This window comes from Urocitellus parryii, chromosome 3 (assembly GCF_045843805.1).
Source record: "Urocitellus parryii isolate mUroPar1 chromosome 3, mUroPar1.hap1, whole genome shotgun sequence".
In the NCBI taxonomy this organism is placed as follows: domain Eukaryota; kingdom Metazoa; phylum Chordata; class Mammalia; order Rodentia; family Sciuridae; genus Urocitellus; species Urocitellus parryii.
The window spans coordinates 3,211,368-3,233,173 of record NC_135533.1 but is presented as its reverse complement, the minus strand read 5'-3'; the positions used below and the strand labels follow the sequence as shown (position 1 = coordinate 3,233,173).

At 44.4% G+C, this 21,806-nt stretch overlaps 1 protein-coding gene across 1 annotated transcript in view; it reads left to right on the top strand.

Moving 5' to 3' along the window:
* Positions 1-371: 371 nt before the first annotated feature.
* Positions 372-21,806, top strand: part of Paxip1 (PAX interacting protein 1) — a 47,260-nt gene continuing 25,825 nt past the window's right edge. The window contains exons 1-5 of the mRNA XM_026406186.2: positions 372-484; positions 3,333-3,467; positions 7,954-7,997; positions 10,100-10,163; positions 17,508-17,621. Coding sequence (XP_026261971.2) covers positions 404-484; positions 3,333-3,467; positions 7,954-7,997; positions 10,100-10,163; positions 17,508-17,621 — 438 coding nt within the window. The 5' untranslated portion in view covers positions 372-403. The remainder of the gene's footprint in view (positions 485-3,332; positions 3,468-7,953; positions 7,998-10,099; positions 10,164-17,507; positions 17,622-21,806) is intronic.

Genomic DNA, 21,806 nt, shown 5'->3' with positions numbered 1-21,806 from the left:
CCGCCGCGGTCCGGACCGGCTCACTGCGGCCCCGCGGGGGAGTGGCCCGCTGTTTCGCGTTCTAGGGCACCTCGCGGGACGGCGGCGAGCTCGTGCCACCGGTGTGCGAAGCGGCTGGGCCTACGTCAGCACCTCTGGGGTCGCGAGGCCGTGGCGAAGGTGCCGGCCATGCGGACCTCCGGGCCACTCCCGGGTGCTCCCCCTCTGCGATAGGCGCGGTGGTGCGTCCCGCAGACGCGCGCGGCTCCCGCGCTTCGGGCGCTCGGCGCGGGCGGGGGCGCAGCGGGCGGGGGAGCGAGCCCCGATTCGCAGGGCCGGGCCGGCCGGGGCCGCGCGGGCCGGGCGGTGGGCGGGGGCCGGGGGCGGGGCGGGCGCCTCCGCAGCCGTCCGCGCCGCCGCCACCATGTCGGACCGGGCGCCCGAAGTTCCCGAGGAGATGTTCCGAGAGGTCAAGTACTACGCGGTGGGCGACATCGACCCGCAGGTACCGCCCCGCGGCCCGGTGCGCCTGGCCCGGCCGGTCTGGCTCACTCGCGGGCGCGCTCCTGGACGCGGGAGCAGCCGCCGGTGCCGGGCCGCGCGGGAGGGCGCGCGGGGTGCGCCACCACGGTCCCGTCCGGCCCGGCCCCGCCCCCGCCCGCCGCTCCTCGCACGCGCAGCCGGGCCGGCGGGGCCGCGGAGAACCCGCCTGCGCGCCCGGGAGGCACGGGCCCCGATTCCCGCCGGTAGCTCGCGCGGGCCCGGGCGCCGCGGGGACAGGCCGCCTCCCGGGTGACCGCGGGTCCTGCGCGGGCTGGGAGCGCTCCCTGCAGGGGCTGGCCTTCCTGTTCTCCGATTTTCCTAACTGGGTGAATTGCACAGTAAACCTGGGAAATGCCCTGGTAATACCACAGTGAGCATTTAATTTTCCCACGCCTAGGGGTGGTTTGGGTTTTCCTAAGCAGTTCATCAGTTTAATCACTCTCCGCGGGAGGAATGCACCTGAGTTTGGACTCTTCAGGTCAGATCTTCAAAACATTTCCTTTCCTAAAACTGTACAGTTGTGCTGCCTTGGGTGTCACATCTCAGCTCTGAGCTTGAAGGATTGGGAATGCCCGGGCGATTAGAACACAGGCACAGGAGGTGGATGCTGACCTGCAACAGATAGATTTGGGTGTTGTAGAAGGAACTGAGGAAGGCTGATCATCTTGGCCTTCCAGAGACTTGTATCTTAGTAACCAAACTCTTTTCCATTGTGACTTCAGGGTGCAGAGACTTTTAGCTTTGTGTTTAAAGACTTCAACAGGTCTGAACTTAGAGTGGTCAAAGTGAGTTCTTGAACAGGGTGCCTTTTTCTTCTAGTATTTGTAATTTCCGCCTTTTCCCCTCCACTCCCCACTGCTCTTTGCTTTCCCTCCTGCTCCTCAAGGACTTTGGCCCTTACAGGGGGCTTGACCCAAATGTTTCTTGAAGCCAGGAACAAGCGGAATTGGAGTATGTGTTCAACTATGAATTAAATCTAAATACTTAAAAATTTCTTTGGCAAACCACTTTAATGGTATATATATATAAAAGTTTAGAACCCAGCATCCATTCTCTGAATGTTGTAAGTGTAGATGCAAAAAGTGCATAAGTGATGAACATCTGTGGGCCACACATAGGTGTCGGGTCAGTTAGGATCACCATGGGGAGGAACAAGCCGCAGCACAGTGGTGTACTGCTGAAAGGTGAACACATTTCTCCACTGGGTGTCTGGGAGAGGATACCGCTGAAATGTGGCTAAGTAGAGTCTTGAGATAAATGGAAATTAAGAGGGCGAGAGATGACTTTCATGGGGAATATAAGTGCTAGGGATTGAAGGCATTTATGTGCATGCAATACATCAAGATGACCACTGTCTAGAGAAGAGCAAAAAAAGATAATTCTTGTCATGTGGAGGTTAATAATGTGGATTTTGGGAAGAAGCTACTGGATTCGGTGTCCAAAAAGCTCATGAAAACAGTGTTTTCAGTAGAGTCTTGGTACAAGCACCAGGTTTGCAGGGAGTTGAATGAATAGGAAGTAAGAAGTGAACACAGAAAATTTTTCAGGAAAAGGAAGCAGAGAAGGGGCCCGAGAGGGGTCTGTTGCAGGCATGAGTATATCATGTAAGTATGGCAGGTGCAGGGGATGTGATATTAAAGATCTATCGGTGGCCAGTAACTAAGAAGGGTTCCCCTTGTGGGTTAATTTAGCTGTCAATACCATGTTATTTTGTATTTGGTGCACACTCTCAGTTTGTCGATCTCCTTGACCCTCACCATTCCTGGCTCTGTTGATGCTGCTCTTCTTTGATACTGTTGTTATTGCCACTGATCTTGAAGTGTCATCAGCAGTTGACCTCCAGTTCACTGACCACACTTTGCATTCTGGGGGATCTCATTCTCAGAGCTTTGACTGCCATGTGTTTAACATGCTATACTCTGTCCTGGGAGATCAAATCTCTTTCTAGATGTAACTGGAAGCATCTTGCCAGGTGTCACACATGGCACCAAAGAACAGTGTTCCCCCAAATTGAAGGCCATGCTGTAACTCCTTACTCCTGTGTTTCTGATGCATTCCTCAGGGAGCGGTGCCAGCTTTCCCCAGCATTTCTATCTTGCCTTTCCCTTATGCTTGCAGCCCTTCCAGTCACTGTCTGGGTAATTCCCTCATGTCTTCCTGCTTCCTATTGCTAATGGCATCCTTTGATGAAGTTGCCTGCCTCTTCACTTGGGTTAGTGCAGTTGTCTTAATTGGACTCCTGTCTGGTTATGCAGCCAGCCCCAATCTCTTCTCAGGCCCAGACTCATCTTAAGATCTGAGTGTGTTGCTTTCCTGCTTGTCCTTCAGTGAATGAGAGACAGACTGTGCATAATGCTTAATAAGAGACCCTTAAGGTCTGATCTGAGTTCACCTGACCAATGCCTTGAACATAGTGCCCTCCCCAGCATGTATGTTTGCCTGGCTGGCACCTGTAAATTCATAAGAATTCTCCAGAAACTTTCCTAATTGTGGTGCAAATGTCCATCCCAGACTTCTAGGCTGGGGACCTGGGAGGAGTGTTCTCCATGGCCCAATCTCAGCAGCGACTTCTGTGTCCTGTCTTGAGGATACGCCAGGCCTAATAGCTGGCTTGCAATGTCTTGTGTCACTTAGTGGATCATGATTTGCTGCTTTTTATTGTTCCCAAACATTTCCTTGGCATATTAGAGTAAAGCTACTAACTATGTAGGATAGGTAGTATACTTTTATTAAAAATTTCCAGTAATTATTTACACAAATCAGGAGTATATATAGTGTTTCCATTTTAATTCGTGTTTTTGTTTTGCTAGGTTATTCAGCTTCTTAAGGCTGGAAAAGCCAAGGAGGTCTCTTACAATGCCCTAGCCTCACACATAATTTCAGAGGACGGGGATAATCCCGAGGTTGGAGAAGCTCGAGAAGTCTTTGACTTACCTGTTGTAAAGGTGAGTAGAAATCTGATTTTAGGTCTTTTCCTCATGTGACTTGAAAGCAGTAGGTTGGCATTTCAGTGTAGCTGTTTTTAGAGTTCCCTGAAGTTCTGCTGAAGATGGGAAGTTGCCAGATTAGTAAAGCCCTTAACAGCTCAGTAACCTGCCTTAGTTTTGTGCCATTAGTTCTCTCATGATATAGCAGGGTTCTGTATGAGTAATTCTAGGTCTGTCACAGTTCCTGTGCTACCACTGCCTGGACACTGCCAGCCAAAGAAATTTGTCCTAGCAGTTGGATCTGTTGTCAGGAATCAGGTGGGTATTTGCATTATTGTAGGAAAGTGTATTTGATTCCCAAAGCAGGCTAATCTCAGGAGGAGGTAGCCTGGAACAGGGCTGCTCTCCTTCCTTGGGGTGGCAAGTGGTCCTGATTCCTAGCTGACCCATTGGTTGTGCCATTTAACCAGTGTGACAATGGTTACAATTGCCATTAGTTATACTGTGAACATGGTGGCCATCTGGACTGCTGTCAACTTGACCTGTGGGTAGTTTATTATAAAAAGTGGGACTTTGGTGGATAAGGTGTTCAGATTCCGTTGATCTACATACTGTGCTGTCTGCTTTAGCCAACAAGAGACTGCAATTAAATGTGTTCTTAAATTCCGTTAATTTCGTAATAATCTTCTCTATTATGTTTGTTTTAAAATAGTTCTACACAGTCATGTTTTTCCTCTGCATGCACTTACTTTAATGAAAAAAAGAGTCAGTATTGAAGTTATTGTGATTTCATAATGCTAGAATTAGGAGTTAAGAAAGATGTCCACAGAGATGCTGTCTGGCCGCTGGGAAGTGGTGACATCACTGTATCCAGGGTCTGAAACTGCTGTGCCAACTAAAGACTTGACTTTTGAAAATAAACCTGAAAGTGGGTTTACCTCAAGAAGAGGTTTTCATGAACCACACTGTCAAGCTGCTCAGTCGGAGTGATTGTGGATTGGCAGTGATAAATGCAGTGGCCATATTTGCACCAGCACGCATGTCTTATTATGTCTGCTTGGCCCACTCTGAAGACTGATGGTCACCAGGTTTCCTGGTCCTTTCACCTGATGCCACTTTGTCTCCAGGGACTAGGCTGTGAACAGGGCAACCTCTTCGTTCCCTTCTGTACTTCATTTCCCCTTCCTGCTAACTTTCTCAGAGGCCTTGTACTGTTTCTGTACTAAAGATATGTACTTTGCATATCTTAATGCAGATTTCATATGAAAGGTTAATCTTATTAACACATTTTTGGGGTTGGAGTCACTGTTGGTAGACCAGCAACATCAGTGTTGTTAGACCTATCTGATCCCTAACCCATTTTTGGCATAAATACTGTATGGCATCCCTTTTATTATCCAGAAATGAAATTTACAGGTAAGATAACATCACATGGCGGACAGTGTAACTCAGTGATAGAGCCATGCACAGCATGCCTGGGTCCCATGTGTAGTCCCAGCACCAAAACCAAACATAAAATGCACAAGCTGAAATGGAAAGGAGAAGTCAAAGGAGAATGATTGACAAGCGTGCATTTCCACTTGTAAACACTTGTGCACAACCACATGGGAGGATGCAGTGAAGCTGTCAGATCTGCTCTTTGTAGGATCACAGCATGTGACTTTTGCCCATGCAGAACCAGCCTCCTAGCCTGCAACCCGAATTGGCAGCTGTGAGGTGACATTTCAGAATGGTGGTCAGTCCTTGGTAAAGTTGCAGGCTAAGCCAGGCAGTCTGTTTCCATTTCATACAGTAGTTGTATTCCTGGGAAAGTCAGTAGATAATGAGGCTGCATCAATTACCCAGGACCTCCGCAGTGTTCAGTCGGCTTCTGCAGTTACTGCCGTCTGCCAGTGCAGTGTGTCATGTCCCTGCGCCGCTGCCCAGTGACCATAGTCCTTTAAGACGAATGCTCTTCCATCTGCACCTGGTTAGCCTTCCAGCCCACTTGTCGTCTGTGGCAGCACCTGCACTGTCCAGGGCCCGTCATATTGCATTGCATACACCCTGAGAGGGCTTTTCAGGGTGGGTCCCCAGTTGGTGCCCTTGAGGGCAGTGTGGGAGACCTTGTGTTCCTAGTCTAACCAGGTCTTTCTTAGTGGATTCTGCTCCTGATGGTTGACTCTAAAATCAGCTACCAAAGATAGGCCTGGCTCTTAAGGAGCATACCCTTGGCCTTTACCTGGATATTCAGTTAGATGGTGCACTTTACAAATACAGCATCCTTGTGCACAGTAACAATTTATCTATCATTGTTGAATTTTATAGATGTTTAAAGTTCAATATTTTAAGCAAAAGAACTTCTGAAATGATTTTCTAAATAACAGTGTTTTTCTCAGTGGCCTTGAAACATCACTAGAAATGTTGATTATGCTGACTTGTAGTGGGCTTATTTTTGTATATTGCTATTTGCTCTTGGGATAAATTTTCCTTACTACTTTGCTGTTATAGTTCTCCATTTCTGCTGTGACATAGTGTCCTGCTTTTTAACTTTGCATTATTCTACATAGATAACCTGAGCTGCAGGCCCCAGGTGATTCTCTTCCTTCTGCCTAGACTAGACTTCATGCTAGCTACACCTGCAGTCTTCAAACTGGGAAAGCCTGGCCTGTTCCCTGGGGAGGCATTTCAGGGTGTGTGATACAGGGATGGCCATAAGGGTGAATGTTTCCACACTGGTCCTTCTGAGAGCTGCCTGAGAGCTTGCCTGTGGTCACAGAGCTCCTCTGCCCTTGGCAGGAAGGATCGTCCTTCACTCATCCTAACCTTCACAAAGTGCATTGTTCCAGGCTCTGGAAACCTTCCTGGGTACCAGACGAGGGCAGCTGGCAATGTGGATCCACGGAACTCTCCTGTGGGGCCCAGTCATGGCTCCTAGCTCCAGGGGCTTCTGGTGTCACTGCTGAGAATGAATATGCCACAGAAAGGTGTTCTGAACGCAGGCTGTTGATGCCAGCCCAGCACTGGACTTCAGCTGGACTTCCCTAGGATTATCAAAACAGGAAAGGTGTTTTCTTATCTTAGATAAGCACCTGGACAGAAACATTAAGGGCTTTCTTTCCAATATAGCGCATTTTATCCAATAAGTTAAAAATTTTGGTGTAATTATCAAATCATTATGAAATAGTGCAAGTACAACCAATATTTTGTAAAGGGTTTTTTATTTTTGTCTTTTTACAGAAAATAGGCTTAAGCTTTTAGAAGAACTATAGATGTCACCTAAATAATGCTGTGGGGGTTCTCTGTTGTCTGAAACTCATTAAAGTTAACTTGATAAAAGTAGTTTGAAGAGCCAGTGTGATGGCACAGACCTGTAATCCCAGCTACCCAGGAGGATGAGGCAAGAGCATCATAAGTTGTAGGCCAACTTGGGCAACTTAGAGTGACCCCTGACTCAAAATAGAAAGTAAAAAGGCCTAGGGATGAAGTTCAGTGGTAGAGCATCCCTGGTTCAATCCCCAGTATCAAGAAGAAAATAGTTCCAGGATCATTAGCTTGAAATATAGGTGGTATGAATGGGGCAGAGACTGCATTTCTCTTGTTCATTGTTGTCCCCTTAGTGCCTTGCACCATCTCAGCACAAAATAGATCTGAAATAAATATTTGATGACTACACTGATGGATGAGTAATGAGTCTATAAGTGTTCCACTCAGCTGAAGTTTCTGGAAGTCATATGCCTAAATGGGGGCATTAGTATATTTTTAGCTTGTAATTGTTTAAAATAGAGCTATGAGGATAATGATTAGTATAATTTTAAAAATTAAATATAGAGATATGAGATGAAATAATTTTCTAAGAATATAAAATACCAAAAAAGGTAATAATTCATCTATTATGTTTAGTGTCTGTTTTGAAATTCATGAGATTACCATGCAGCTAGAAATAATTTTTATGGCTTATAAACATTATATCTTGGCTTTATTTAAAAAATAAAAATGTCACTGGGGTTGTGGCTCAGTGGTGAGTGCTTACCTAGCATGTGCGAGGCACTGGGTTCAATCCCTGGCACCATATAAAAAAACAAGTAAATAAAGGTATTGTGTCCATCCACAACTAAGAAAATATTTTTTAAAAATTTGAATTTGGACTTGATTGAGCCCAGATTCAAAAAGGGATGTATGAGGCCCTGATAGTACCTCGCATGAGGCTGAGGGGAGGGAGGGGTAGGTAGCAATCCCATCCCTTTGGTTCTTAAGTCTGTTTTCACAAGTTTGTGGACCTAAAATTTAAATGTCTCTGCATGATACTTTTAAAAAGTATGATGGTGCTTCATCTGGATTTGAGGTTCGGGTTTGGGTATAATCCTTGTGAGGTTGCTCAGTCCCTTGAGTGCCCATAGTTATTTCTCAGTGTTATTTCTGGATGTTTTATAATCAGTCACAATGTTCTTTTAATTTCTAGTGAAATGATGTCATTTTGATCACATATTGAAAACAGTTTTTGACTTAGTCTTTTCTTTTTCAGCCTTCGTGGGTGACTTTGTCCGTACAGTGTGGAGCTCTTCTGCCGTATCCTTTTTTGAGGGGCGGGAAAGGGTTGCTCTGGTTTTAAGACTGAAATGACAATTACTGAGTGAAATGTGGACTCGTTGCTGGGGACCAACTGTTCGTTTGTACCCTATCCCTGCTGTTTTCCATCCTGAGTCAAATGTTATGGACTTGATCCTTGTCATTATCCATGTCAAAAGGGGACCAGCTGTGGCAAGCAGCTCTGGCTAGGACTGGGAAGCAGGAATTGTAGTTCTTTTCAACTTTTGTGAAGCCTAGGCCGAGTATTTCTAGAATCCAAAGTCTAAGTAAACCAAGTTGTGAGTGGTTCAGAGTGCTTGGGGACAGCAGGAGAGGCAGGTTCTGTTTTAAAGCATGCGTTGTTGGTCATTCTAGTCACCGGAAGGGTTGTTCATTCCGTGCACCATTTCAGCACCTGCTGCACGTTGGCTGCTGAGAGTGAAGTGGGGTGATCCCTCGCTGCACCCTTGCATGCATGTGCTCCCTCGCAGCCGTTCTTGCATGCAACTGCCCCAGGCACTGTCAGGTGCCAGGAATGGGGCATCTGCTTATCCGCTCTTTACTCCCATGCATGGTGGCTTCTGTTTCTCTCTGAAAGCAGGAAGCTTCCCTGGAGATTGGCTATAAGCAGAGCCTGATTGTGGAAGTCACTTCTTTGAAGAAGTCCTGATCTCAGATCGTTAGTGTTGAGATTGGGCTTGGACAGGAGTTTGTCATGCACCCTGTTTGACTTTGTAGCTCTACAGGGACTTCCTTTGAGTGCACTTGTTACCTAGGAAATCAATGCACTTAGAAGATATCATACAATGAGGATTTAGAGAGGGCCTAAAAGAAATGGAAAATATCCCTTTAAAAGCAGTTCTTCCAAGATTTTTCACCCAGTCTAGAGTTGAAGGAAATAAGTTCTTGTGTTTTTTTTTTTTTCCTTTTTTCTCGTGTGTGTGTGTGTGTGTGTGTGTGTGTGTTATTTTGTTTTGGTTTTTGTTTTTAAAGCACAGGTTAAAAAAAAAAGGGACTGCGGGCCTGGTGGGAGTCTTTGAAGGTCAGCCAGTAAGTTTCCCTGAGGGGACTGTTTCCTCTGCACACCTGACTCCCTGGAGTTTGTGAGTTCTTGCCTGTCCTTAAGAAGCCTGAAGGACTGGAGAAGGGACCTGGCTCCTGGCTGACAGTGTGCTCTGAGGTTCCTGTGGTCCCTGTCTTGGAGCTGGGGCGTGCGGTTGACGTGGGGCGGGGTGGGGCTGAAGCCCTCCCCGTACTGCAGGTCCTCGATGGCCAGGGAGACTCAGCACTGTGAGATGGGCCGGTGGAGGAGACGTCAGGAATAGCACGGTTTTGAGTCCTTGCTCTTCTGCACCGCTCTCGGGGGAGCTTCGCTCCTCTGGGAAGAAGTACTCCATTAGCCCGTTTTGAATTCTGGACGCGCCCACATTCAGAGACTGTCCTTCTGGTGGGTCAGGTATCTGTAAAGTGCAGGCTCCTAGAGTCCCATGTGCCTCACGTGTAGCCTGATCTCAGGGTTGGTGAATAGTGACGTTCGGTAGCTGAGTTGAAGGAAGTTTAAGATCAGCTGTAGAACCAGGAAGGGTCTGGGGATTTCAGATTTCTCCTGAGAAAGGGGACTTGGCTGTCTTGCTAGAGTGCATGAGATGGTGGTGATAAAGCGCAGGCTGTCCTAGGAAGGAGATTTCCACCATGGAGTGGGAGCATTCACATCAGGGTTTCTTACTCTGCTTTTGAAATAATTGCGGTGCTGTGTGTGTGTGTGTGTGTGTGTGTGTGTGTGTTTTCACTTGTGGATGTGTAGATAATTGGCTATTGGAGGTGAAAGTGTTTTCCCCATGAATGTGTTGTGCCCATTTTATTTATGATGTAAGTGGAGAGATTGGAGTTTAAAATGAACTGCACTGAAAATGGGTCACTTCCTTGTGTTTTACCTACTTCTACTTATTACAGATTGCTCTGCACTCTCTTATGGTCAGCTCAGGCCTGTGTCTTCTGAGTGGTGTCAATGGAGTGGGGAGCGGGTGAATGAGGGATGCGTGCTAGGGAGGCCCGGCCTGCACTCTTCCTACTGCATTTTAATCTTAATAACTATACAACAGAGTCAATGGATTTTCTCCAGAATCATGTCAGATTTTTTTTGGAATCACTGCCTGCCTTTCTCAGGTAAGCTTGGTTACAGTTAGTCTTGTGTTATTTGCATATGATAGTTCTGAATGTTTACATGATTAGATTTGCTACTTGTTAACCTGCTTTAGAGAATCCTTGTACTGAATTAACTGTATGTCAGTATAAACTTCTGACACACTTAAATTATTTAAATATCTTGCCTGTTAAGATTCAAAGTTTTTTAAATTGAGTAAAACTTTTCTAATTTAAAGAAATACAAAGATTTAAAACTTGAATGTGAAAAATATTTAAAATGAAATTAAAAAATGACAAGGGAAATTCAGTCAGGACTATAGTTGAAGAATTTAAATAATCTGTATTTTCATATATAATAAAAAAAATAATAGCCTATCAGGAAGGAGATTATTACAGAATAAACAGTAACATCATCAGGTGCTTCATGCCATGAAAACAAAGCAAAACAAAAATAACAAAGATTTAGCAGATGAGTCAGAGAAGTGATATACAACCTTATAGAGAGGAATCACAAGTAATAACCAAGTACTTGATACAGTTTCTGATTAAAGACGTGAACATTTTCATAGCAGTGAGATAAGAATTTTTGTTTATCGAGGTTGTAACAATGTGCTTAGTGCTGGTGGGGACGCTGAGGACAGATTCTGTGGCTCCCTGCTGGCAGGGTGTAGGTCCCAGGGACACTGTCTGGAGAAGCCAGGTGGTGTCCGGAGCCTTGAGGCATTCTCCTCGCTCTTCTTTCCTTTAGCAGTCTGAGGTCTGGACAGATAGTGCATAAAGATATTCATTGCTTATTTATAAGAGGGTAAAATTGGAAACACTCAGATCACCATTTGGAGATGATTAAGAAACCTACTGTACAGTACTTACACAGTAGTTTAGATATTTAGCAATTTTTAAATAAGATCTTATGAAAACATTAGAAGATACAGAAAATGTTTTAAATGGAAAAAAGCAGCAGATATCACAGGTATGTACAGTTTTAAACAACCAAGTAACATTGAGAAGAAATACCTGAAGGAGGGATGAAAATGTTCTTGGTGGTTATTCTGGAGAGCAAGAGAATTGGATATTTATGCTTCTTTGTTGGAGTTTGTCCTAGTTCCCAGCTGTGAAAATCCCTTAAGCTATAATAAAAGCTATTGTTAAAAATTCAAGTTGGTATTACTTAAACTCACTTTCAAATGACATGGAACAGTGTATTTAGACTTAATGGTCATCATCCTGGTGAAGATGAAGTGGAAGTCCTTCCACATCACTTCTCTGGCAGCCCCTGCTGGCCGCTGGCTGCTCTCGGGTGATGTTCTAAGGGGCGTCTGTTGCTTCCTTTCCTGGCGCATTCTAGGAAGGGCAAATCGGGTGCTGAGGGAGGAAGGGAGTCTGACTGCAGTCTCTCTGCGTGCCTTGGTGGTGGGGGTACTCATGTTGGGTTGTTGGCCAGCTCCCCCCACACGAGGGATGTTACCAGTTGGAATTTTTCCCCTCCTTTGCCCAAGCAATAGGTAAGTAAATTTAATATGTTCTTATTACTGTCTCTTATAAATTCTGGAGTTCTTTAAAATCGCAAAATTCTCATTTTTTGCTGCATTGATTTGACGCAGATCCTTAAAAAAGCAAAATTGCTTTTTTTCTATCTGAACAGGAATTTGTATTTTTCATATCTAGTGTAAACACACATATTTACATGGTGATGATCTTTAAAGTTGACTAAGACGAAACCTTTTAATGCTGGGTGCTATGGCTGTATGTTATTTTTATTGTTTTCCTTATACTTTCTCTGTATGTTCTAAATTTATAATCAGCATATTAGAAAAATTAAGAACAAAAACATTTCCTTTTAGAGAGAGAGAGAGAGGGAGAATTTATTTAAAAAATTTTTTTTTAGTTTTCGGTGGGCACAACATCTTTATTTTCATGTATTGCTGAGGATCGAACCCAGGCCCTGCACATGCCAGACAGCTACAGCTTGAGCCACATTCCTGGCCCAAGAACAAAAACATTTTATTACTACTTACACATAAACGTGGTAATATTTTGGCTACAGTGTATACTTTTCATTTGCTTATACTGATTTCAATTGAATTCTGGGTTCAGAGCCTCAGAGGCTCAGAGCCTCCTCTCCAGAAAGTGTCTGACTCAGTGGAAAAGGGACCAGGAAGTGGACCATGCTGGCTTGGGGTGGGGCAGGGAGACCTGGGCGCCTTTTTCAGAGATGTAGGTCAGTGACGTGGGTTCAGCAGAGTAGACGTGGGGAAATAAAACCAGATCATGTGCCTATAAGACGATTGCAGTGTTTTACATTCGGTATGAGATATTATTAAATATTAACTGAGTCTAGCACTACAGAACATTTTTAGTCTGGTAACCCTTAATGTAATATGACACATACAAGTGGGGATACAATGTATATGACACACTCCTATGGTGTGCTAGATGAGGTGGCGTGGTGTGCGTGCATGTGTTTAGAAAGGAGCGTGTCAGCAGGCCTTGATAAGAAGTGTGATCTGGGCAGAAATGGAGTAAAGAGGTGAGAAGGATTTCCAAATAGAGCAAGATCAAAGGAAGAAGCGGCCTACGCGGGAGGCTAGTGAGGAGGATGAGGTGGCCAGAGCAGTGGTTCTGTGTTTGGTTGTAGAGGGAGGATGTGGTTGGGCAGGCAGGTGGGTAGAGACTATGGAGAACCTCAAACCTCAGGTGTGTGAATTTGGAACTGGTAAAGAAACCAGTAGGGTGCGTCTTTATTTTTTTCTTTGTATTCTTAATTTTGAATTATAAATGTTTACATTACAGATTTGGGAAACAAACAAAAACAACCCCCCAAAATAAAAATAATTTATTATCATTGAAGGTGAACCTGGTCTGAGAGCTGTCTAGAGGTCTGGGTGAAGATTAGATGTGACTGGGTAGAAAGTCTTACAGATGTAAGACAAAGATTTGGATCTTGATTAGCACATACAACATGGAACCTAGCAACAGAGGGGCCTTGGCAGGTCCCACTGAGTGGGGAATCCTGTGGGGCAAAGACAGAAGCCGTGACTTTAGATCGGATCTGTGCCAGGTCTCTGGTGGATTCTTTCCCATGGAAATTAGGAGCTGGAGCTCTGCTGTGCATTGCTGATGGAAGAGAGAGGAGCCTGGTTTGTGAGAGAAGACAGTGATGTGGGTTTGAAAGGTGGAGCTGGGGGGTAGGTGGGCTATCCAAACCTAGGACTTGGAGATGGTGTGGCATGAAGGGAATTCCCACAGCGTCGTGCTGTGTGGAGCAGATGCCCAGGGTGGAACCGCTGGTGACATGCACAGGAGGAGGCCTTCTCACAGAAAGAATTGGGAAAATGAATGAAGAAGACCTTGGAGGAATAAGATATTGTTTTTAGAAGTCAAAAATGAAGTCAGACTTAATCGTTTTTATTGCTAAGAAATAGCAGTGTGCCAGATGAGGATGTAGAGCATGGATTTGTGGCAGACAGTTGCACAGGGCCTTGTGTGTTCCCTCAGTCCTGTTTGTGGCCCAGGAGCAGAAAGGGTGCAGGCTAGTGAAGCATGCGTCTTGGTTGGCTCCATCAGCGCCACTCAGCTCGGGCTGGTGGATCTTGGTTTCTAGGCTGTGGGACACCAGCGTAGTCATAGTCAGCGCAGCCTTAGAGCTGGATTCCCAGCTGTGGTCAGACGGCCGAATGTCTGATCCTAAAATGTGGGGCAGGAGAGGGCCCTCTTATGGCCAGCTGAGCAGAGCTCTGCTCACAGCTTTTGGATGAAAGGCAGAGAGGGGAACTTAGCAAGGTCTTTGATATTCTGTACCCTCTCAGCAAATTCATTAGGTGAGAAGTCAGAATTCAGAATCAGTAGATCTTCATGGGTCCCTCCCTATACTTATTATAATTTGTAACTTACTGTGCTGAACTGAAATTCCTAGTATGTCATGAGGTAGAATAAAAAGCACTTGAGTTTGAAAGTGGTTTAAGTATGCATGGGGAAGACTTTGATCATATTTATGTGAAGAAGCCCTGGAGATTTTAGTTTAAGAAAAGTACACTGGGAGCACTAATATAATGTGGTTGCTAGAAAATGTTAATTTGGTCCTAAGATACATGAGCAGACGTGCAGTGTGCAGTGAGGGCTCGGGCCCAACATGTCCTTGAAGAGTGCCTCCTTCGCAGCCTGTAGAGAGCAAAGAGGCACGTGTTAACCACCGTCTAGACAGGCCAGACATGAACAAGTACACAGAAACGCTGGTGGACACACCAGCTACGGAAGTAGCAGGAGGGGGTGATTGAGGCGGTCAGTCTCTGCTCTGGTTGGAAACCACCAAGGAATCTGCCTTTCCTTGGTGCCCCAGCACACCATGCTCACATGCACACCCCAGGCAAGACCCACCTCACCAAAGGACTGTTTGCTTTGGTGGTTCTCAGTGACCTTCTGTCTTTTCCCGTCAGGGTGTTGATACAAGCTGGAGCTCTTTGGTGGAGTCTTCCAGAACTCTCCCAGAGAGAGGTAGGAAAGGGAGCTTGTGCCACCAGGAGTTGGGAAGCACAGAGATCATCTGCCTTCTTCTGAGTCGGTGTTGATGCAGGCTGAGGCCTCTGTTGTAATTGTGGGGTAGGTGTCGGGAAGTAGGTTCAGAGTCTAATGGAGAGCCTGCCCTGGTCATAACTTGAATCTGGAAGTCTTAAGATGAATGTCCTTTGCATTCTGTATTTCAATATTTCTTGACTACCTACCCATGTGCCTTGCACTGTACCAAGTTCAAATATGTGTAGGACAGAATCTTAGGTAATCCCTCATCTTTAGTAAGATCCTAGTCTTTAGTCTTTAGCTCATCACTCAGACTGGTCTTTTGGCGGGTGGTGAGACCTAAAGTAGAAGAGAGGGTACTTTTGATTGGTTGTAGGGAAGCATTTATTCTTGGGGAAGAGGTGAGGTTCTAATCCTCTGCCCCTTGAAGCTTGGAGCAGTGTCGGGTGGGGGACAAAACCGCAGACCCGTGGAGAGTGTGGGAGTGTTCAGATTTCTGCAGCCTGCTGGGGTACAGTGGAGTGATATCTGAGCTGGATCTTAGAGGAGAAGGAGCCAGGGGGTGGGGAGGGCCTGGGCACAGGGAAGGCTTCCATGTTTGAGGATGTTATTTAAATGCAGTTGGTGTTTAAGGTCCATGTGGGAGTGGCACTGCCTGGCAGAAGCCATGCAGGCCAGGAGGGCCTTGAGGCCATGTTGGAGTTCTCGGATGTTAGCTAAACACGTCGAAGAGACAGCAGGACCTTGGAGCCGGCACGTCAAGATAGCTGTTCGTAGAAAATGGCTTTTAAAAAAGAAAACCACTTTTCCCTAGTTATAAAATTCAATTAATGCTTTTGAAAATTTGGAAAATACAGAAAACTATAAAGATGAAAATAAAACTGTCCCCACGGTGGAACTGTTCTTAATGTTTTGGTGTGGGAAGAGCATTCCTAATTATGCTGTTCAGAGGCATGAAACGAGTTGGTGTGGCATTGCAGGTTATTTAATGCACTGGTGGAGAGCCTGAGTCATGGACATTTCTAGGCTGACAGGAGCTGGTTATTGGAGTCACTTTAGGCACTCCAGCTCACCTCTGTCACTCTGGTGTTCTTTCCACAAGAGTATAGGGCACCCTGGCAAGGGGCGCATCTGGGGTGCAGGCCACATGCCATTTACACCCGGCTGGAGCTGCAGCAGTAGTGAATACAGCTAATGCCCCACCAGCATGGCCAAGCCTTGGTGATGAAGGCATACCTAGGTTACGTTTTCAGTTTCATTTTAGTAGAGGTGGTTCATTAGATTAGTCTGTCCAGTCCTATAATTAAATCTTAACCCTAAATGCTGTAGGAAATAAATGTTTCTATGAAAGCCTCTCCTGAAAGTAATCTGGTCTCCTCTTCTGAAATGTGACATTGGATAATTATGCAATTAAAGAAATAGAAAGGAATGACTTTAAAGGTGACTTTAGAAAGTTAGTGTGTTTTTTGCTGGGTGTGGTGGTGCATGCCTGTAATTTCAGTGGCTCGGGAGGCTGAGACAGGAGGATCGTGAGTTCAGAGCCAGTTTCAGCAAAAGCAAGGCACTAAGCAATTCAGTGAGACCCTGTCTCTAAAGTAAAACGCAAAATAGAGCTGAGGATGTGGCTCAGTGGTTGAGTATCCCTGAGTTCAATCCCAATATCAAAAAAGAAAAGGAAAGTAAGTTAGTGTGTTTTTGTCATGCACAGAGTAGTGTGGAATACACAATAGCTTCTAAAAATACTTATAAATGGATGAGGTGGATGTGGATGTTGAGTACTAGGTTAGTGGCAAGCTACGTACCGACAATTAAACATGAATTAATGTGCTGTTGATCAGTATTTTAAAAAAATCAACTTGAGACAAGTTCAGGAATCTGCAGTACCCACAATCCTCAATTGAAAATAAATTCATCCCCCCAATCATATAAGCCAATACCTGTTTATGTGATTATCTCAGAATTAATGGCCATACTGTTTCTTAACTGTTTCTTTCACTTTTCAGAAAAAAAACAGTTTGTACAGTTAGGGGGGGGGGAAGTCTGTACTGCTTTTAGCTTTCCCACGGGTCACTGCTTTGTGAAGCACTCCAGGACAGTGGGCGGTAGGGGTCAGACCTGTGCGCCCAGGCCTCGGCTTTCACAGCCAGGCCTTTCCAGTTGCCTGGGGCAGTGTGGCTGCTTTCCCCTCCTTCACAGGGTGGCAGTGCTCAGGGTCAGGGTGTGGAGAGCACTTGGCACAGTTCCTGGCACACAGTAGGCAGGCAGTGAAGGTGACCGACCACTAAGGCCTGGTCACAACACAGCCGTTGTGTCTGTTTTCCTGTGACTCCTCTAATACTTGCCCTATTTGTTTTTTGTGTTAAATGACATTTATGTTTTCCCTGAGCTTACGAACTACTGTACTTTTACCTTTTTATTTTTTCCACTCATAATTAGTATTTGTTATTCATTAGATTTAAGGAGTTCTTGTAAATGTGGTTTTGATGTTGAAATTGCATTTAAACATTTTCAAAAATGACCCAAGTTGAAGTTGGAATGCGGACTAGATCTTGCCCCATCATTTCTGTTGTAGACTGAGATAATCTTCCATTCCAGCTTTGGAATGTGGATATAAATATATTTTGTTGATTTGGTGACAAGAAAAAAAATGATTTAGATCCATAAAACTATTGATAGGACTAAAATTAAGGGCTTCTCTGACTTTTTCCATTGATATCCTTACGTTACGTTTCATTTACTGAAGCAAAAAAGTAGATACCATTGTTATGGCAGTACACGTTCTAATAATCAAGTGAAAACAGGAGCATCATTGGATTGCATGTCTGGTAAAAGCCTCCTTTCTAATTGTGCCAGGTGTCATCTGAAGACAGAAGCACCCTGTGGGCTTTGCTCACGTTCCATGGCGGGAGCTGCCAGCTGAACCTCAACAGGAAATGCACACACTTGGTCGTGCCAGAGCCAAAGGGGGTAAGTGTGTCCTAGGCGTTGTCCTTCTGTGTGTCATTTAAGTACTTGCAGTAACCACGTCTTTTTTGAGCTTCTTTAACATTACTGCATACCATTTACAAGAGCTGGTTTTATTGGCTTATATTATTTACATCCAGATTCATTTCATAGAAGATCTGAGCCAAATATGACTTTCAGTTACAAAGAAATTTGGGGTTATTTTATAGGGAATGTAGCTTTTTTAATCTTAAGAAATTCCCTTCCAATTTCATAAGATTTCAGGTTTTTTTTTTTTTTTTTGGTACCAGGGATTGAACTCAGGGCTCTCAACCACTGAGCCACATCCCTAGCCCTATTGTATTGTATTTAGAGACAGGGTCTCACTGAGTTGCTTAGCGCCTTGCTTTTGCTAAGGCTGGCTTTGAACTCGAAATCCTCCTGTCTCAGCCTCCCTAGCCACTGGGATTACAGGTGTGAGCCACTGTACCCAGTTCAGTTTATTTTTTTTTTTTTGAAAAAAATTTTAGACCACCCCTCAACAATGTTATTTTTTTTAATTTTTAAGTTTTTTTTTTTTTTTTGGTGCTGGGGATTTTTTTTAATTTATTATTTTAGTTGTAGATGGACACACAATACCTTTATTGTATTTATTTAAGTTTATGTGGTGCTGAGGATGGAACCCAGGGCCTCACATGCTAGGCAAGTGCTCCACCACTGAGCTATAACCGTAGCCCCTGGGGATTTATTTATTCATTTATTTGTTTTTTTGATACCAGGGAGTGAATTCAGGGGCACTCAGTTGTGGAGCAAGATCTCCAGCTTTTTTGTGTGTTTTATTTAGAGACAGGGTCTCACTGAGTTGCTTAGTGCCTTACTTTTGCTGAGGCTGGTTTTGAACTCATGATCCACTTGTCTCAGCCTCTTGAGCCACTGGGAACACAGGTGTGCCCACGTGCCACCACGCCCGGAAGTGCTGGGTCCCAGGCATGCTAGTCATGCACTGAAGCACTGGCGGGCAGGGAGGTATGGGTTCCTCAGGTGGGATCCTTGGGCCTCCTCAGAAATGCAGGCTACCCCGCCCCTTCCCAGACTAGCTCAGTCCCAGGGTTGATGCTTGAAGAAGCACTGGGGTTGCTGAGGCAAGAAAGGGAAAAGTAGCTCTCTCCGGGTTCTTTGCAGTGTTGAGAGTAGAGGTTAGTGAGTCTGTGTAGTTTCCTGTGTCCATACATCAGTCACTGGCTCCACATTCTTAAATTGCTTTCATTCTGAATTGACACTGTCGTCATTATTATTTTATCTGTGTGCGCAGAGTCCTCAGTGTAGAAAGGAATCGTGTGGCAGAGGGCTGAGGTGAGGCCCGTGTCCTGCCAAGCACTCCGGCCACAGAATCTGAAAGCGAGCCCAGGAGTCGTAGGTGTGTGCTGTGCATCATGCCAGCTTCCTGACGCAGGTGGCCTTGAGCTGGCGAGGCTAGTTGGAGCTCAGCGTTATTAGTAAGCCTCTAACCAAGAAGAAACCCTCTCTGAAACCTGGGGTGGGGTTCTTAAGGATTATTTAAGTCAAAATTCACATTTTGTGTAATAATCTGATAATGTGCTTTGTTTAAGTAATTATTGTAGATGTTCTTCTTACATCAATATTGATGTACAGCTACAAAAAAATCACTTGAATTTAAATAGTTTGAAGGAGAAATGAGCTCTTTATAACTTTTGTAACTGAATGAATACTTCTGAGGAGTCAGTTATAATGTAAGGAAATGTATGAAGAGTAGGTTTGTCAAAGATGTTCATAGTTTGACTTTTAATTTCAGAGCCTTAAATCACTTAATTGTTTTTCCTTCCAACATGTTTTGAAAATGTATTGTTGTAAATCCTTATAAACTCCTTAAGTTTCCAGATGTAATGTATATTTTTAATTAATAATTCTTATGTATTTTTTGCAGTGCTGGGGATTGAACCCAAGGCCTAGAGCATGCTAGGCAAACAGTACCACTGAGCTACACCCCAGCCCTGGATGTAATATATATTTTAAAGTACTTATTGACTTTAATTTTTTAAAGTATAACTAAAAGTGAAATTTTAAAAAAATTTTATTTGGAGGAAAGCCATATCTAAGATCTTGTGTGTGTGTAGTGTGGGGTTTTATTCATCTCACCAAAGAGGCACTTTAAACAGATCTTTTTATTTGACTTAACATGTGCTTGTGAATGAAACAACAAATGTGCTACCGTAATTATTTTTAGAGAAAGCAAATACTCTGTATTTTAAAGGATTGATTAATACCTAAGATATTATATGTACACATGCACTCTGCATATATTTAGGGATTATCTTATTAAAGTCTGTAATGGAATTATAATATTGTTTCATGCAATTTATTTACTCTTCATCCTTGATTTTTATCTACAAATGGGAAAAGAAAGAAAAATCATTTTTACCTTTCCGATTTTAATTTCCCAGTTTTAAAAGAACCAATTTAATATGAGAAAAAGGAGCTTTTATTTTAGTGCTTACTGCATTTCCTCTGCAGTGGCAAAGGTTGTTAAAAGCAGGTTTTTTGTTTGTCAATAGTAAAAATAACAACAATGGGCAGTAGTGCTCATAGCATACCTGACAGATGTCCATTAGTCACCATGAGAAAAACTAGACTCAGGCACCTGCTATTCCTGTCTGTAACAAATAGTCCTTCTGTACCAAAATAGTTTTAAGAAACCATAATGCCCACATGTACACCAAAGAAACTAAGAGAAGGCAGTCATCTTTTTCACTGCTCTGACCAAAACACCTGACAAGAACAGATTTAGAGGAGAAAAAGTTGATTTGGTGCTCACGGTTTCGGAGGTCAATCCATAGACAGCCAGCTCCACTCCTCTGGACCGAATGTGAGGCAGGAAGGACATGATGGCAGGAGAGTGTGGTGGAGGTCAGGACATTGTCACCTAGGAGCAGAGAGAGAAAGAGAACTCTCATCAGGGACAAAATATAAATCTCCAAGGCATGCCCCCAGTGGCCCACCTCCTGCAGTCATACTCTACGATTACCACCCAGAGGGTTACCTGTCAGAGGACTAATGTGCTGATTAGGTTAGGCTCATACTAATTGTTTCACCTCTAAACTCTGTTGCATTGTTACACCCATGAGCTTTTGGAGGAATACCTCATGTCTAAACCATAGTATTCTATCCCTGGCCCCTAAAGCCTCATACCCATCTCACAACACAAAATACATTTAGTCCGTTTTCAAGAGTACCCATGGTTTCAACAGTTCCAGGGTTATCCAAAAATCCAAGTTCAAAGTCTCCTCTGAGACTCGAGGCAAACTCTCATCATGAGCCTTATACAAATCAAAAGTCAATCACATATATCCAATCCTTAAAGGCACAGAAAAACATTTCCATTCCACAGGGGAGAAATAGGAGCATAGAAAGAAGGGATGGGACCAAAGGAAGAGACCGAAATCCAGCCAGGCAAACAAGCCTGTAGCTCCCTGTCCAGCACCTGGGCCACATGCATCATGAGGTTCTTGCCCAAGGCTGGTGTAACTCTGTCCTGGTGATCTTGCTGGTTGCAGGGGAAGGAAGCCTCCATGAACCTCTACCTCCAGTATCCTGCATTCCTGCAACACTAGCACCACATGGTTGACGCCAAGGTCTGTCGCCATTTTGAGCAGTAGCCAAACCTGGGACCCTGGCTGCGGCAGCCTCTGAGTGCCTGGGCTGTGAGCACTGTGAAACAGCTTCCTCATTGCCCTTCTCCTCCCTGCAATTAGGGTGCCTCACTGGTCTCTGCTTTTAGGAATTTTGACTTTTCCTGCACTTGTGCCTGAGATGGGTATGGTTTTGAAAATTCCTGAGATGCCCTCAAGCCAACCTCCCTCTAGTTATGGATGAAGTAATCAGCATTTCTTTAGTGCTTTGATCCCTTTAACAGTACACTTCTTCAGGCCAAGTTTTACTTGCAGTTTTCTGGTCAAACTGCAGGTTTTTCAACTGTTTCTGCTGTGCTTTCTGTTCCTGATTATCACAATAAACTTGGCTAAAAGCTGCCAGTAATATGCATGCAAATGCTTGAATCCTATGCTGCCTAGAAATTCCTTCCATCTGATGAAGAAGTCCATTCCTAGCGCTACTTGTGTATTTAAAGTATCACTTTAAAAGTGAAGTTAATAATAAGGAAGGAGATTGAACAAATTGTGTTATGTATACATC